The 15,823-nt window shown below is 40.2% G+C and overlaps 1 protein-coding gene across 1 annotated transcript; it reads left to right on the top strand.

The window, feature by feature from the left end:
- The first annotated feature begins 12,701 nt into the window (after window positions 1-12,701).
- On the top strand, window positions 12,702-13,472 carry LOC138905364 (uncharacterized). The gene has a single exon (XM_070193876.1). It carries the CDS (start codon window positions 12,702-12,704, stop codon window positions 13,470-13,472), a length of 771 nt encoding a protein of 256 aa, XP_070049977.1.
- Window positions 13,473-15,823: the final 2,351 nt, after the last annotated feature.

The raw sequence follows: 15,823 nt of genomic DNA, 5'->3' as shown, positions 1-15,823 counted from the left end.
TAAATTTGTGCCTCGTACCACGAATTGGACTTCACATGTAAAAATGTGATCTGTATAATTAATTGTGGGTGGTCAGGTAAAAGCTGACAAAACTAATGTTGATTAGCTGGTTGTTTTTTCAAATGATGAGCCACACTTACACTGAGACATATCTCTTTTTGCTGGAAAACTAATTTTGCATCCTCAAATTCCTGCAACAAACATATTAAACGTTCTATCGGACTCCACAAGTGAGATCGTATACATCATCAAATTCCTGCGATAAACTGCATGTGAGTTGTGTAAGATGAACTTGCAACTTGCGATCACTAAGCAAATGTTGCAATTCCATATTAGTCCCTTAATTATCTTAATTACAAAATACATGTCCAAAGCAGATTTACTTTCTTAGAAGGTCCATGAACTAATAGAAATTGGTTAGAAAAGTCACTTATAACCGAAAAATAGTCTAATAAACATTTCTATTTGTCCCGTTTTGTTATCTCGGTTTCGATACTCTATTAAATTTCATCGAGACACTCATAGTTTTTAAAACACATTACTTTAAATCCTTCGATCGTTGACCAAGCATATGTGGCAACTTCATGACCGAGTTGGACGAAATACGTGAACTTCACGCGTAAACATAAAAAAGTTAGACTAAAAATGATTAAAATAAGAAGAAAAAATAAAAAGTAAAAGTAAAAAATAAAAAACTAATATAATAAAAAACAAAATATATCTCATCTTTCTTCTTTTCCCCACCCCTCCCCCATTTGTTTTTCTCTTTCTACCCTTCCCCTCTCCTGTTCTTTCCCCACCCCTCCATTTCTTTTCTCTTTCTCCCCTTATTCTTTTCCCGTTATATCTTTTCCCATTTTCACAAACTGTGATGACCCAAAAGGTCATCTTATGTTTTAGAACTCGAATTTGCGCTCTTAAGTATTAAATATCTCATTTTTACCCTCATCGATTTGCGCGCGCAGTCCGGGTAGGTTTTCGGAAAGCTTTTATGTTGGAAACTAATAAAAATAAGAATTTTTGCCTTAAAAGTTGATTTTAGTTGACTTCGGTCAACATTTTTAAAAAACGGATCCGGATCCGTGCTTTGATGGTCCCGATAGTCCGTATCGAATTATGGGATCTGGACGTATGCCCGCAATCAAATTTTGAAGTCTCTAGCTTGAGTTATGAATTTTTTATGAAAATTAAAAGTTTAAAAATTATTTATTTTTAAGAATTGATTTATATTTGGCATTGTTAGTATCGGGTTCGTATTTTAGTTTCGGAGCCCGGTATAGGTTCATTATGATATTTAAGACATGTCTATGAAATTTGGTAAGCAACGGAGTTAATTTGACGTGATTCAGATGTCCAGTTGAGAAAATAGAAATTTTAAAGTGTTCTTGAGAATTTCATTTGATTTGGTGCTAAATTTAGAGTTCTAGGTGTTATTTTGGCGATTTGATCGCGCAAGCAGGTCTGTATGATATTTTTAGACTTGTGTGTATGTTTGGTTTGGACCTCCAAGGCCTCAGGTGAGTTTCGGATTGGCCACGGGATGTTTTGGACTTAGAAAATTTGAGATTTTAGCTGCAGCAGCTGTTCTGGTTTGCCCTTCTTCGCGTTCGCGTAGGTAGTGTTGCGAACGCGAAAGGTAAAATGAGGGCAGGGGAATTTTCTTCTTCGCGAACGCGATGGACTAGTCGTGAACGCGAAGCGTTGGGGGTGGTACCCTTCGCGAACGCGATCTGTCTCACGCGAACGCGATAGTCTAAGGGACCTGGGGGAGGAGAGTCATGTTCTTCTACGCGAAGGCTTGGGGGGAGCTGCCTTACGCGAACGCGTAGATAGACTCGCGAACGCGAAGGCCTTAGGCCGCTGTACATCGCGATCGCGACAGGCCTCTCGCGAACGCGATGAAGGCCTGTCCAGTGACTTAAAGCAGACTCCAAACACGAGTTTAAGCCATTTCTTCAACATTTTTCAAGAACCAAACGGGTAGAGACGATTTTCAAGAGCCATTTTCTTCCCCAAAGTGTCGGTAAGTGATTCTAAACCATTTTCTTTCAATTACTCATTACATTTTATGAATTATCAACCTAAAATCTAGAGTTTTCATGGTAGAATTAGGGGTCAGGGTAGAAACTAGGAATTTCGGAAATTTGAGGATTTAGACCCCAATTTGAGGTCGGATTCCAAAACTAATTACATATTCGGGCTCAAGGGTGAATGGGTAAAAGGATTTTAGTCCGAACCTCGGGTTTTGACCAAGCGGGCCCGAGGTCGATTTTTTGACTTTTTGGAGTAAAATTTGGTAAATTTAATTTATGAAATATAATTGATTCCTTTAGAAATATTTGATATTATTGAGTCATTTTTGAATAGATACGAGTGGTTTGGAGGTGAATTCCAAAGGAAAAGCTGTGATTTAGAATTAAGTGGCCTTCGAAGCGAGGTAAGTGCCGTGTCTAACTTTGGCTTGAGGGAATAGGTATTATGTGTTCATTTGCTACGTGATTGGTTGTTAAATGCGATGTATAGGTGAGGTGACGAGCATCTATGCGTCGTTGTTGATTCATAACATGCGAAGAAATTCTATTCTTGTCTATTTTGTACCCTTAAAATCTACTATCTATACTTAATGGGTTATTTGAAATGTTGGGTGACTCATATTTGGTTTCACTGAGATTTGGTAAATTTTGAATATTGGTTCGAGAATGAGATTATATTGTACTATTGATTATAAAAAAAAAATACTGATTTCTTTGTGATACTCTTATCTATCCGTTGTTATTGATTCTGTGATTTGTGAGGAGGAGTGTAAAACACGAAGGGTGATGTCGTGCATGCATTATTTATATTGTGAGGATGATTGTAAAGCACGAAGGGTGATGCCGTGTATATTATGAGAGGTTTAAAAGCACGAAGGGTAATGCCGTGCCGTACTATTTATTTATTTAGGTGAGGTTGAGAGTAAAAGCACGAAGGGTGATGCCGTGCCGTTCTATTTATTTATTTGGTGAGATTGAGAGTAAAGCACGAAGGGTGATACCGTGCAGTTTTCCTTTGCTGTTTTAATTGCTCAATTCGTTTACGGATTTTCTGTTTAATACTGTCTTTTTATTATTCTCACTCTTTATGTTGTATTCCCCCACTGCATGTTCCCTTCCCATTATTTCTGCGTTATTGCTTTACTTACTGTTGTTGCCACTAGCATGGTTATACTATTCAGGTTATATGTGGGAGTCTTGTCCTAGCCTCGTCACTACTTCGCTGAGGTTAGGCTCGACACTTACCAGTACATGGGGTCGGTTGTACTGATGCTGCACTCTATACTTTTTGTGCAAATTTTGATACCGGCTCAGGTTGATCGAGATTTGCTACTGGTCCGCTGTCCGGAGACTCAAGGTAGATCTGTCGGCGTTCACAGACCTTGAAGTCCACGTCTATCTTTTATGTCCTACTGTTTTCTTTCATTCAGACAATTGTATTTCTTTCAGACTATTACTTATAGTAAATTCTAGAATGCTCGTGAATTGTGACTCCAGATCCGGGTGGTAGTAATTAATACAATTTTATGATATTACACACTTATTATATTTTATCTTAGTTAATTATTGTTATTTACTGAATGGAAATAAGGAATTGGTTTAACGATTTTCTAACGTTGGCTTATCTAGCAAGTGAAATGTTAGGCGCCATCACGGTCCCGTCGGTAAAAAATTTCGGATCATGACACAAACCTTCCGTCAATATTTGAGAAAAATATTAAGAAATATTTTCTGAAGAGCAACCACTAATAGTATTTTTTAGATGAATTAGATCCATGTCCACTACGATGTTGAATCTGTTTTGGGTAACGATCGTTTCAGAAGTAATGAATTCTTAGGTGGTGGAGTGTATATTTAATGGTGAATTTTTATTTGATGGAGAGAATATGAAAATCTAATTTTTTGGTAGTTTATGGTGAGGTGGTGGAGATATGCAGTAGTTTTGGAGGGTGAAGCGTGGTTGACGAAGGTCTTTATGAAATTAGGTGGGGTATACAATGTGAAATTGTGTGGACATATGAAAATATTGAGGAATTTCAGTGGTGGTGCATTGGCATTCATGGAGGCAAGGAGTTCAAGGTGATTTACATGGTAGATTTGAAGTAGAGGGCATCAACGATTGATAAAAATCTCTGAAAGGGAGATGGGCGATGGAAAGTTGGAGAATGGTGGATTTTAGTTGTCTACGGCTGGACTGCCGCCGATAAAGGCAGAAAGTCATGGTGTGATTTCTACTATAAAAAAATAGAGATAGGTGGAAAAGGGTGGGGGAGGGCTGGAGTGAAAAAAGAAAAAAAATATTTTTTTTGAAATTAAAGTAAAAAAAAATGGCGTGTCATTCAAAATCTGATGTGGACGATGATGTGCCATCCACATCGTGTGTTTGAAGAGCACACAAGGCTAGAGGGATTTAAAGTAATGTGTTTTAAAAATTATGAGTGTCTGGATGAAATTTCATAGAGTAACGGGACCGGGATAGCAAAACCGGACAAGTAAAGTGTTTATTAGACTATTCTACCTTTATAAAAACTTAAAAGCATCCACTACTATTTACCTACCCGCTTCATGACCCGGCCTGCTAGAACTTTTTTTTAACAAAAAAAAATACATAACAGAAACGACACTCCATAAAATAAATAAACGAATGAACACTGCAGAAATATTCCTAACATATGACAATTGGAGACTACATAAATGCTTCAAATAACTATACTATATTAAAAGAGATATTATATATTTTTAGCACAAAAACTAATATTTGAGAAATAGCTATACAAAAAAAGACTCTGTATATATGTAAAATCGAGCCCACTAAGCACCCCGATTTCTCGGTGAGACAAACGGAACAGGGACGTGATCGTAAGGAATTAGAGTCAAAGCGAGGAGCCCCTCATATCGGGGCTCGAGCAAATTACTTCCCCTCGGGGGCATCGGGACCACATCCTCCGGTTCGAACCCCAATACTTCGGAGAGCATTACCAAACAACCGTATGCGACTAACAAAGAGCCGCGATGTCTATGCCCAAACGGATATCACGATGTGAATCTCGGCCCATATTGGCAAAAAAATAGTGATTAGCAAAACAAAAGATTTTTACCTTTCTTAAGATTGTATTTAGGGTAAAACTCTCCCACTATATAAAGGGAAAACTTATTATTCATTAGACACATTGTAACACACATACCAAGGCAATTTACTTCTATTATCTATGTCTCTAAAAGTTATTCAAAGTTCTTATTTTTATTTCTAAGTTTTTCATAAGTGCAAGCTCGGAACCGAAGGCAGGTTCCTCGTTAAGCCATTAGCCGAGCTCGGGATCACCCTAATCAATTGTTTTGACCATTTATTACGTCTTTTATTTTCTTTATCTAACGTCATTGATCACTTGTATTGAATTAATCTACATATCCTTGAAACCGCATATAAATTCAATTATTATCCGTTTTTAAGGGTAAACAGTTTAGCGCCCACCGTGGGGCTAAGGATAATAGTGGTAATTTGATACAAATTTTTATAACGCACTCTGTTTTACGCTTGTTCTTTGAGATTTTCATATCAGGTCAATTTAAGAATGTTAAACTCTCAATCTGCCCACTTGACGTTGATGCTGAGTCTCGCTACTATGGCGAGAACAACAATATAGTGCCGAGCAACGAGGTGCCCCTGTTGACCCCAACGGAGTTCCGGTCGTGGACCCAATCATTGCTAACTCATATGTGTCCATCGATGCAAACTTTCCTACCGACCCCGAGAATAGTGTTCGCGGAAGAGCCCGATCAATAGCCCGGGGTGTATCCACGATGGTGATAGCGATATGATCAATTTCTGGGTGATCTTTGAAATGTTACAAGCTCAACAGGCAGTGATAAGGCAACTACAGAACCAAAGCCGCGCCCCCAGCATAGTTGAGCCAGAATCATCCCAGGAAAACACCCGAAGAAATGAACCAACCACAGAAAGGTCGGGTGATGATGAACCTGGGACTAACCCCGAAATAATAAAGATACTTGAGGAACTGACAAAGTGGTTGGGAATCAGGGGAAAACAAGATCGAAGCCAACGATAGAAAAGTGGAGACCTATAACTCCAAGGTTGATCAAATCCCAGGATCACCCCCGATATTGAAAGGCCTGGATTCTAAGAAATTTGTCCAAACGCCTTTCCCTCCGAGCGCAACACCAAAACCAATCCCGAAGAAGTTCTGTATGCCCTAAATACCAAAGTATAACAGAACCACAGATCCAAACGAACACGTGACCTCCTACACGTGTGCCATTAAGGGAAATGACTTGGAAGATGACGAGATCTAGTCGGTTCTACTGAAAAAGTTCGGAGAAACCTTGACGAAAGGAGCAATCATATGGTATCACAACCTACCCCCTAATTCTATTGATTCGTTTTCTCTGCTTGCAGATGCCTTTGTAAAAGCTCACGTCAGGGCTATTAAGGTCGAGACCTTAAAATTAGACCTCTTTAAAGTGAAATAAAGAGATAACAAAATGCTCAGGGAATTCCTGTCGAGGTTTTGAATGGACCTGCCTCCGGTTACGGACGATTGAGTCGTTCAGGCGTTCACTCAAGGACTTCAATCCCCAAAGCTCCTTGGCTTCACAACAGATAAAGCAGAATTTGATAGAGTACCCGGCGATAACTTGGTCTGACGTCCATAATAGGCACCAATCAAAAATCAGAGTCGAAGATGATCACCTCAGAGTCTAAAAGAGTCGTCGATCATAAACCAAGACCGAACAGAGATCGGTATCAACCGTATAGCGAAGATCAAAGGGGTAGAGGATCCGGACATAACCCTGCGAGAAACGAAAAAAGGAGCGATCGAGACCACAACAGCGGGGGACGCATGAGTAAAAACGATTTCGATAGGCCACTCGGGTCCAGGAGTCACCAAGATTATCGGAATACAACTTCAGCGTCGATGCTGCCAGTATCGTATCTGCTATCGGACACATCAAAGATACCAAGTGGCCTCGACCATTGCAGTCTGATCCTGCCCAAAGAGACCCTAACGTGATGTGTAAGTATCATGGAACTCACGACCACATGATCGAAAACTGTCGACAACTAAGAAAAGAAGTGGCCCGATTATTCAATAACGGGCACCTCCGGGAATTTTTTGAGTGACCGAGCCAAAAATCACATCAAGAATAAGGATTCCAACAAATAGGCCGAGTAAGAGGAACCTCAGCACGTCATCAACATGATCATTGGTGGAGTCGACATCCTCAGGGGACAATGCTAAAACATACTAAGGTATCCATTATAAGGGGGGAAAAAACCCAGATTACATGCCGGAGGGGACCATCTCTTTCAACGATGAGGACGCTAAAGGCATCATGCAATCGCATAACGATGCACTTGTAATATCTGTAATCATAAATAAATCTCAAGTTAAACATTTGTTAATATTTGTACTCTCGATGGTCGTAGAGCAGCTGGGTCTACAAGACCAAATAGTGCCTGTAGTCCGGGTTTAAAACGGATTCAACATGGCATGTGAAACTTCTAAAGGGGAGATAACCCTGACAGTGAACACCGCTGGAACCATTAAGGAAACCAATTTTTACGTGATTGAAGGGGGTATGAGATATAATGTTCTATTCGGAAGGCCATGGATTCACAACATGAGGGAAATACCCTCGACACTACACCCGGCATTAAAGTTCCCCATATCGGGAGGGATCAAGACAGTTTACGGAAAGTAGCCGGTCGCAAAAGAAATGTCCACGATCGATGAGGTGATCCCGATGTCCGCACTCTCAACATCAAAGAACCCAAAGTTGATTAGGAAGAAAGAAACTAAATAGCAATTACCGACACTAGCCACGACCGAACTGAGAAGCAAGAAGAAGACGGATGATAATTACGGAGTTCCTAGGTCAATTATTGCCACTGATGATTCCGATGCCACTAAATCGACAGTCAAGGAGCTGGAGCAAGTCATGTTGGTCGAACACTTGCCTGATCGGAAAGTATACCTGGGCACGGGGTTAACTCCCGACCTCAGGAAAAACTCATTGAATTTCTTATAGCTAACATGGATTGTTTTGCTTCGTCCCATCTAGGCATGACAGGGATATCGCCAGAAATAACCACTCATAAGCTAAGCTTGGATCCGAAGTTTCACCCGGTTAAACAGAAAAGGTGGCCTCAGTCCGAAATCAAGCATGCATTCATCAGAGACGAGGTATCTAAACTCCTTAGAATATGCTCCATTCAAGAATTTAAGTAACCGGATTGGTTGGCTAATGTAGTAGTAGTGTCTAAAAAGGAAAATAAATTAAGAATGTGCGTAGATTACAAAGAATTGAACAAGGCATGCCCCAAGGATTCTTTTTCTTTGCATAATATCGGTCGCATGATCGATGCAACGGCCGGGCACGAGATACTCAGCTTTCTTGACACCTATTTCGGCACAACCAAATACCGATAGACCCGAGCGATTAGTAAAATACTTATTTTATCACTAAATTTGGCACCTATTGTTATAAAATGATGTCGTTCTAATTAAAAAATATCGGTGCCACTTATCAACGCCTAGTAAACTGGATGTTCGAAGTACAAATAGGAAAATTGATGGAAGTTTACATTGACGACATGTTAGTTAAGTCCCTACGAGCAGAGGACCATTTGAAACATTTGCAGGAAACCTTCAACATACTGAAGAGATACAGTATGAAGCTGCACCCGGAGAAATGTGCATTCGGGGTCGAATCCGGGAAGTTCCTTGGATTCATAGTGTCCAACTGAGGGATCGAGATCAATCCCGATAAAATCAAAGCTATAGAATATATCACCGTGGTGGACAGTGTCAAGGCCGTTCAGAGGCTAACCAGGCGCATAGCCACCTTAGGCCGGTTCATGCCAAGGTCCTGCGATAAGATCCATCGGTGTTTCTCCTTATTGAAGAAGAAGAATAACTTTTCGTGGACCCTCGAGTGCCAACAATCTTTGGAAGAACTCAAACGGTACCTTTCGAGTCCACCCTTGCTTCATACTTCGAAGGCGGACGAGCAGTTGTACCTATACTTGGCGGTATCCGAGATAGCGGTAAGTGGAGTCTTAGTCTGGGAAGAGGAAGGTTTGCAATTTCCTATCTATTATGTTAGTATAACTCTAGGCGAGGCCAAAACAAGGTACCCTCACCTAGAAAAATTGGCGATCACCTTGCTAAGCACCTCTAGAAAGTTAAAAGCGTATTTTCAATGCCACCACATATGCGTCGTAACTTCTTGCCCACTAAGGAACATAATGCACAGACCCAAGCTCTCGGGCCGGTTGGCAAAATGGGTCGTAGAAATTAGCGGGTACGATATCGAATATCGACCTCGAACCGCCATCAAATATCAAATTTTGACAGACTTAGTGGGGATTTTGACTACTTATTAGCACCTTTTTGCTTTTGTTTTAGTCTGAAAATATTGATTTACATTCTCAAAACTAATAAATTTGTGCAAATTGCAGGAATGTTGGAAGTTTGGTCTCCTATGATGAAATCTGACTCAAAAAGGAGTATTCCGAAGCACAAGACAATAAAGGGTGCAGAAGCAAAGAAGTGCCCGGTCCGCAGAAGAAATTGCGGACCGTAGTGGCCGCAACTCAAGCTAAAGAACCCAAATGGATTTTGACCAATGTGTGGACCGCATATGAATTGTGCGACTGCAGAACAGGGCTTTCATTGAGAAAAAATCAAAGATCAGAGAATATGAAAAAAGACCAAGTCCTGATACCTTGCTGAAGTGCGGACCGTACAAGAATTGTGTTGCCGCAGAAGTTGCTTCGCAGCCGCAATCCATAAATATGCGGTTGCAAAACCTACTCTCCTGCCAGCTGAAGAAATGTGCGGACCGCACTAGGAATTGTACGGTCGCAGAACCTCCTGAGGGGCATTTTTGTTAGCTAATTCTGGCCCACTATAAATAGACGAGTTTCATAATTTTAGGTCAAGTTTGATGAAAAAAAGTTGTTGTAGCCGTTACCTTTTACCATTTTAGAAAGTTTTTGATTATTTTAGTGTTTAAACATTATAATTCATCAATTTAATCTTTGATTATGGGTTTTATTTGCATTTCTTCTTTATTTTCTTCAATTCCCACTATGAGTAGCTAGATGTTTACTAGGGTTGTGACCCAACCCTAGTGTGTAAACCTTATGGGTATTTAATTTAATACTTCTTTATGATTGGGTATTGATTATTTAGCCTAGTTCATGCTTCAATTTTAAAATTAATGGTTGCAAACATTGACTCATGCCTTTTTGACTTAGTCTCTACTTGAGAAAGATGGACCTAGTCCAAGATAACTTGGTTAACAAGGAATTGGGTTAATTGAGAGTTCAATTATCCTAATTAAAGGGTTCAAACTAGATATAGTAAGAACCCGACTTGAGCTCATATCAACTATTTTTTTTGAATACCCATTTGGGCTTAAGAAAGCCAAATTGGGCAAAATCACTCTTTGATCGAGAGGTATTGGGTGGGTAACATAGAGTTGAGAGCTATAATACACCCTACCAACAAAATAAGTATTAACAAATTTAACCTATTAGGCAAACACCTAGGTCATGGTCACATCCCTAGGCTTTTAAACTACTTAAAAAAACACCAAAAATAATCATTCATTTATAGTTTCGTTTCCATAGCTTGCAATTACTAGAGTACTAGTAGAAGTAGAAATCAAAACTTTGTTATGGAAGTGCAAATTTAGTTGGTCCATTCACTCTCATCAAGTGTATACTCCTAACACCCCTTATAACTCCATGTGGATTCGACCCCGACTCATAGTTTGGTAATTTATATTGCATACGACCGTATCTTATCTCTGATCGAGGTGTATTGTAGACGTCATCAATTTTTTGCGCCATTACGGGAGAGTTAAAAATGGTGTTAGCTATATATTTGGATTTGTTTTTGGAATATCTTCTTTTCCTTCTGTGTTACTAACTTGTGTGAGAAATCATAGGTACAACCATGACGAACAATGATCTCGAAAATATGCCTTTGGGGGATGTGGATACTTGTTAAGGGAGCAAACAAATGAATGTGTCCGAGGATGCATTGAGGCTAAGGCTTCTTCCCTTCTCTCTATTGGGAAAAGCTTTAGATTGGTTGGAATGATTATCGAACCATTCCATTCACATTTGGGATGAGTTGGCAGAAAAGTTTATTTCTAAGTTCTTCACTCTGGGGCACATGGCTACACTTCGAGATGATTTTGGCATTCAAGCAAGAGCTGAATGAATCACTACATGAGATATGGGAACGCTATAGAACTATGGTCAAGGAATGTCCTAACAATGATATGAAAGAGAACATGATTCAACAAACCTCTGTCGTGGGATTAACATAACCAACCAATGCGTAGTGAATCAACTTGCCAGTGGGAACTTCATGACTACGCCTTATGCGGAGGCATGTGAGATTTTGGATGAGATGGCGGAAACGTCATCGGCTTGGCAATCCCGGTCCAATGTTCCACAAGGTGAGCCAAACATGATCTATCTTCACAAAGAATTGCAAGACCATGGGCAAGCCATTGCCGAATTGACAACTACCATGACTCAAATATCAAAGGCCCAACTAAATCAAGTGTAAAGTCCAAAGCAAGTCAATTCCATGGAAAGAGTGAACATGATGGTGAACAAGAGAAGGGCCAAGGGTCCGCAAGTGCAAAATCGAGTGGAGAACTATGTGCAAGAAGATAGTGGTTTTGAGAAAGATGATTCCTATAATGAACAAGATGAGGAGGTGCAATATGTGAAAAATTTTCAAGGGCAAAGAAATAATTTCCAAGGCCCAAACCAACAACAATGGTGACCTCAAAACAATCAAGACAATTGGAATTCTAACAATTAAGGCAATTGAAGTGGAAACAGCAATCAAGGGAATTAGCATAACAACAACAATCAAGGGAATTGGAGTGGAAATAACTAAGGAAATTAGGGGGAAGGGGTAATAATCAAGGCTGATGGAACAACAATCAAGGCAACCGAGGGTCGGGTTTTCAAAGGCCCCTGATGTATCAACAATCGAGCAACCCACCTCCTTATCTTTCCCATGGTTCAAGTTCTTCAAATAATGAGATGGGGCGTATTAAAAATATGTTCAAGCAAATGATGGAAAAGAATGCTGATTCAAATGCCCAACTTGCCTTACTCAACACATCAATTCGCAACCTAGAAGTTCAAATGGGCTGAATCTCTTAAGCACTGAATTCTCGTCCTAAGGGGAAACTACCAAGTGATACGGTGGTAAACCTAAAGGGTGGAAACAACAGGGGGCTTGCCATAGCAGTTATCACAAGAAGTGGAAGAGGTGAGAATGTACCCACCTCAAGTCAAAGGCAACTTGTTGATGATGAGCAAGTGATGCATGAAGAGGAGCTCCCAAACAATTTGGTGCAACCTAATGATGAAGTTCGATTGATATTGATGATAATGTGGAAGAGACTCAAGAGGAGGTGAACCCGTCTAGGAAACACATTATTGACATATCGGAGCCGGTAGTTCAAAAGGGTAAGGCACCATTGCCTAAGCCTCTACCTCCATACCCTCAAAGACTTGCCAAGAAAAATGGTGAGAATAAATTCAATAAGTTCATTCAAATAATGAAGAGTCTCTCAATCAATGTGTCATTAGTTGAAGCTTTGTAACAAATGCCAGGTTATGCAAAGATTATGAAGGATCTTGTGACAAAGAAGCGGTCTATGAATTTTGAAACCATCAAAGTCACTCATCAAGTGAGTGCGATTGTGTACTCAATGGCTATTAAGTTGGAGGATCCTAGTGCTTTCACGATTCCTTGTACAATTGGAAGTGATGAGTTTGCTAAAACTCTTTGTGATCTTGGGGCAAGTATCAATTTGATGCCCTATTCTATTTTCAAGACTTTAGGAATTGGGCAACCAAGACCTACCCCTATGAGGTTGCAAATGGCCGATCGTACCATGAAGACTAATTTGGGAGTGATTGAAGATGTTTTGGTCCGTGTTGATAAATTCATTCTTCCAGTGGATTTTTTCATTCTAAATTGTGAGTTTGATTATGAAGTGTCGATTATTCTTGGTAGACCTTTCCTTGCTATGGGGAAGGCTCTTTGTGATGTTGAAGCCGGAGAACTTACCTTCCGGATTAGTGATAAAAAAGTGGTATTCCATGTGTGTAAGTCCATGTGGCAACCAAATAGGAATAAGATGTGTTCTTTTATGGACTTGGTGACCGATGTTATTGTTGATGAAACAAGTGCTACAATCAATGTTGGTGATATGTTGGAGGTCGTCTTTCTAAACTTTGATGATGACGAGATGGATGGCTTCATGGAATGTGCGAACTCTTTGCAAGGAATGGGGTCGTATAACTATGTACCCTGGAAATTGTCCTTGGATCTTGAAAATAGGACAACTCCTCCAACAAAGCCTTTCTATTGAAGAGCCTCCTACCTTGGAGTTGAAGCCATTGCCTCCACATCTTTGGTATGGATTTCTTGGTCCTTGTTCTACTTTACTAGTTATTTGTTCCTCTTGTTTGACTAACGTGCAGGTAGATTCCACATTAGTGGTGCTACAAAAGAGGAAGAAGGCTATTGGGTGGACATTGGCGGATATTCGGGGGATAAGCCCTGCTTTTTGCATGCATAATATCAATTTGGGGGATGGAGCCAAACCATCTATTGAACATCAAAGGAGACTCAATGAGGCTATATGAGAAGTTATCGAGAAGGAGATTATCAAGTGGTTGGATGTCGGGGTTGTCTACCCCATCTGTGATAGTTCGTGAATTTCTTCGGTTCAATATGTCCCAAAGAGGGGGGCATGACGGTGGTCACCAATGACAAGAATGAGTTGTTTCCTACAAGAACGGTGACCAGATAGAGGGTGTGTATGGACTATCGCAAGCTCAACAAAGTCACAAGGATGGATCACTTTACACTTTCTTTCTTAGATCAAATGCTCGATAGATTGGCCGGCCGTGCTTTCTATTTCTTTCTTGATGGGTATTCAGGCTACAACAAAATTCTTAATGCTCCGGAAGATCAAGAGAAAACAACATTTACATGTCCCTATGGTACTTTTGCTTTCAAACGGATGCTATTTGGTTTATTCAATGCACTAGTGACTTTTCAAAGGTATATGATGGCTATCTTCAAGGACATGATGGGGTACTACCTAAAAGTTTTCATGGATGACTTATCGGTGGTTGGAGATTCTTTTGATGATTGTCCAGAAAATTTGCACAAAGTGTTGTCTAGATGTGAAGAAATAAATTTGGTGCTCAATTGGGAGAAATACCATTTGATGGTCGAGGAAGGCATTGTCCTTGGCCACAAAATCTCAAAGAATAAAATCAAAGTTGACAAGGCAAATATTAAGGTGATTTCTAAACTTCCCCTCCAACCTCGGTGAAGGGTGTGCAGAGTTTCTTAGGCCACGGGGGATTTTACCGGCGTTTCATCAAATATTTCTCTAAGGTGGTGAATCCGTTGTGTAAACTTCTTGAGAAGGATTCTAACTTCAACTTCAATTATGATTGCATGAGATCTTTTGAATTGTTGAAGTTCAAGTTAACAATTAATCCCATCATCATCGCTCCAAATTGGACTGTACCTTTTGAACTCATGTGTGATGCAAGTGACGTAGTTGTTGGGGCTGTTTTGGGACATCGCATCAACAAGATTTTTTATCCGGTCTACTATACTAGTAAGACCATAAATAGTGCCCAAGTCAACTATATCATTACAGAGAAAGAGATCCTTGCCATTATGTTTGCAATTGAGAAGTTCTGTTTCTACTTGATGGGTGCAAAACTCATTGTCCACACGGATCATGCGACACTTCGTTATCTAATGAGCAAAATGGACTCCAAAGCGCAGTTGATGAGATGGGCGCTCTTGTTGCAAGAGTTTGATATTGACATCGAAGATAGAAAAGGTAGTGAAAACCAAGTGGCGGGGCACTTATCTCGTTTGGAGTAGGAGGGGATGCCGTATGATGGCCTTGAAATCAATGACTTATTCCTCGGTGAGCAACTCTTTGCATATTCAATGAAAGCGTTGCCATGGTTTGCGGATCTAGCAAATTTTCTTGTGTGTGGAATCATTCCGGATGAGTTCTCTTCAAACCAAAGGAAAAAGCTCAAATGGGATTGTCAAGATTATTATTGGGATGAACCATACCTCTTCGGTATTTGTACATATATGGTGATTAGAAGATGTGTATCGGAAAAAGAGCAAAGTGAAATTCTTGGGGCTTTCCATTCTTCGCCATATGGTGGTCATCATGGTGGAACAAGAACGGCGGCCAGGATGCTTAGTTGTGGTTTCTATTGGCCCATATTTTACAAGGATGCAAGTGCGTTAGTGAAAAAACGAGCAGGTGGAATCTCAAAGAAAAATGAAATGCCCCTCATAACCATTTTGGAGATTGATATTTTCGATGTATGGGGTATTCACTTCATGGTCCCTTTTGTGAGTTCTTGTGAAAACACCTACATCTTGGTCGCAGTGGATTATATGTCCAAATGGGTTGAGGTCGTTGCTTTACCCAACAATGAGGCGAGAAGTGTGGTGGCTTTCTTGAAGAAGAATATTTTCACAAGGTTTGCCACTCCACATGCAATTATAAGCGATGGGGGCTCACATTTTTGCAACAAGGCTTTCGACACTTTACTTAGCAAGTATGGTGTTATTCACAAAGTCACGACTTCTTATCACCCACAAGTTAGTGGGCAAGTGGAAGTCTCCAACCGAGAGATAAAGAGTATCTTGTCCAAAACAGTGAAT

This window comes from Nicotiana tomentosiformis, chromosome 2 (assembly GCF_000390325.3).
Source record: "Nicotiana tomentosiformis chromosome 2, ASM39032v3, whole genome shotgun sequence".
Classification (NCBI taxonomy): Eukaryota; Viridiplantae; Streptophyta; class Magnoliopsida; order Solanales; family Solanaceae; genus Nicotiana; species Nicotiana tomentosiformis.
The sequence above is the reverse complement of the archived record's forward strand: the minus strand, read 5'-3'. Positions and strand labels throughout refer to the sequence as shown.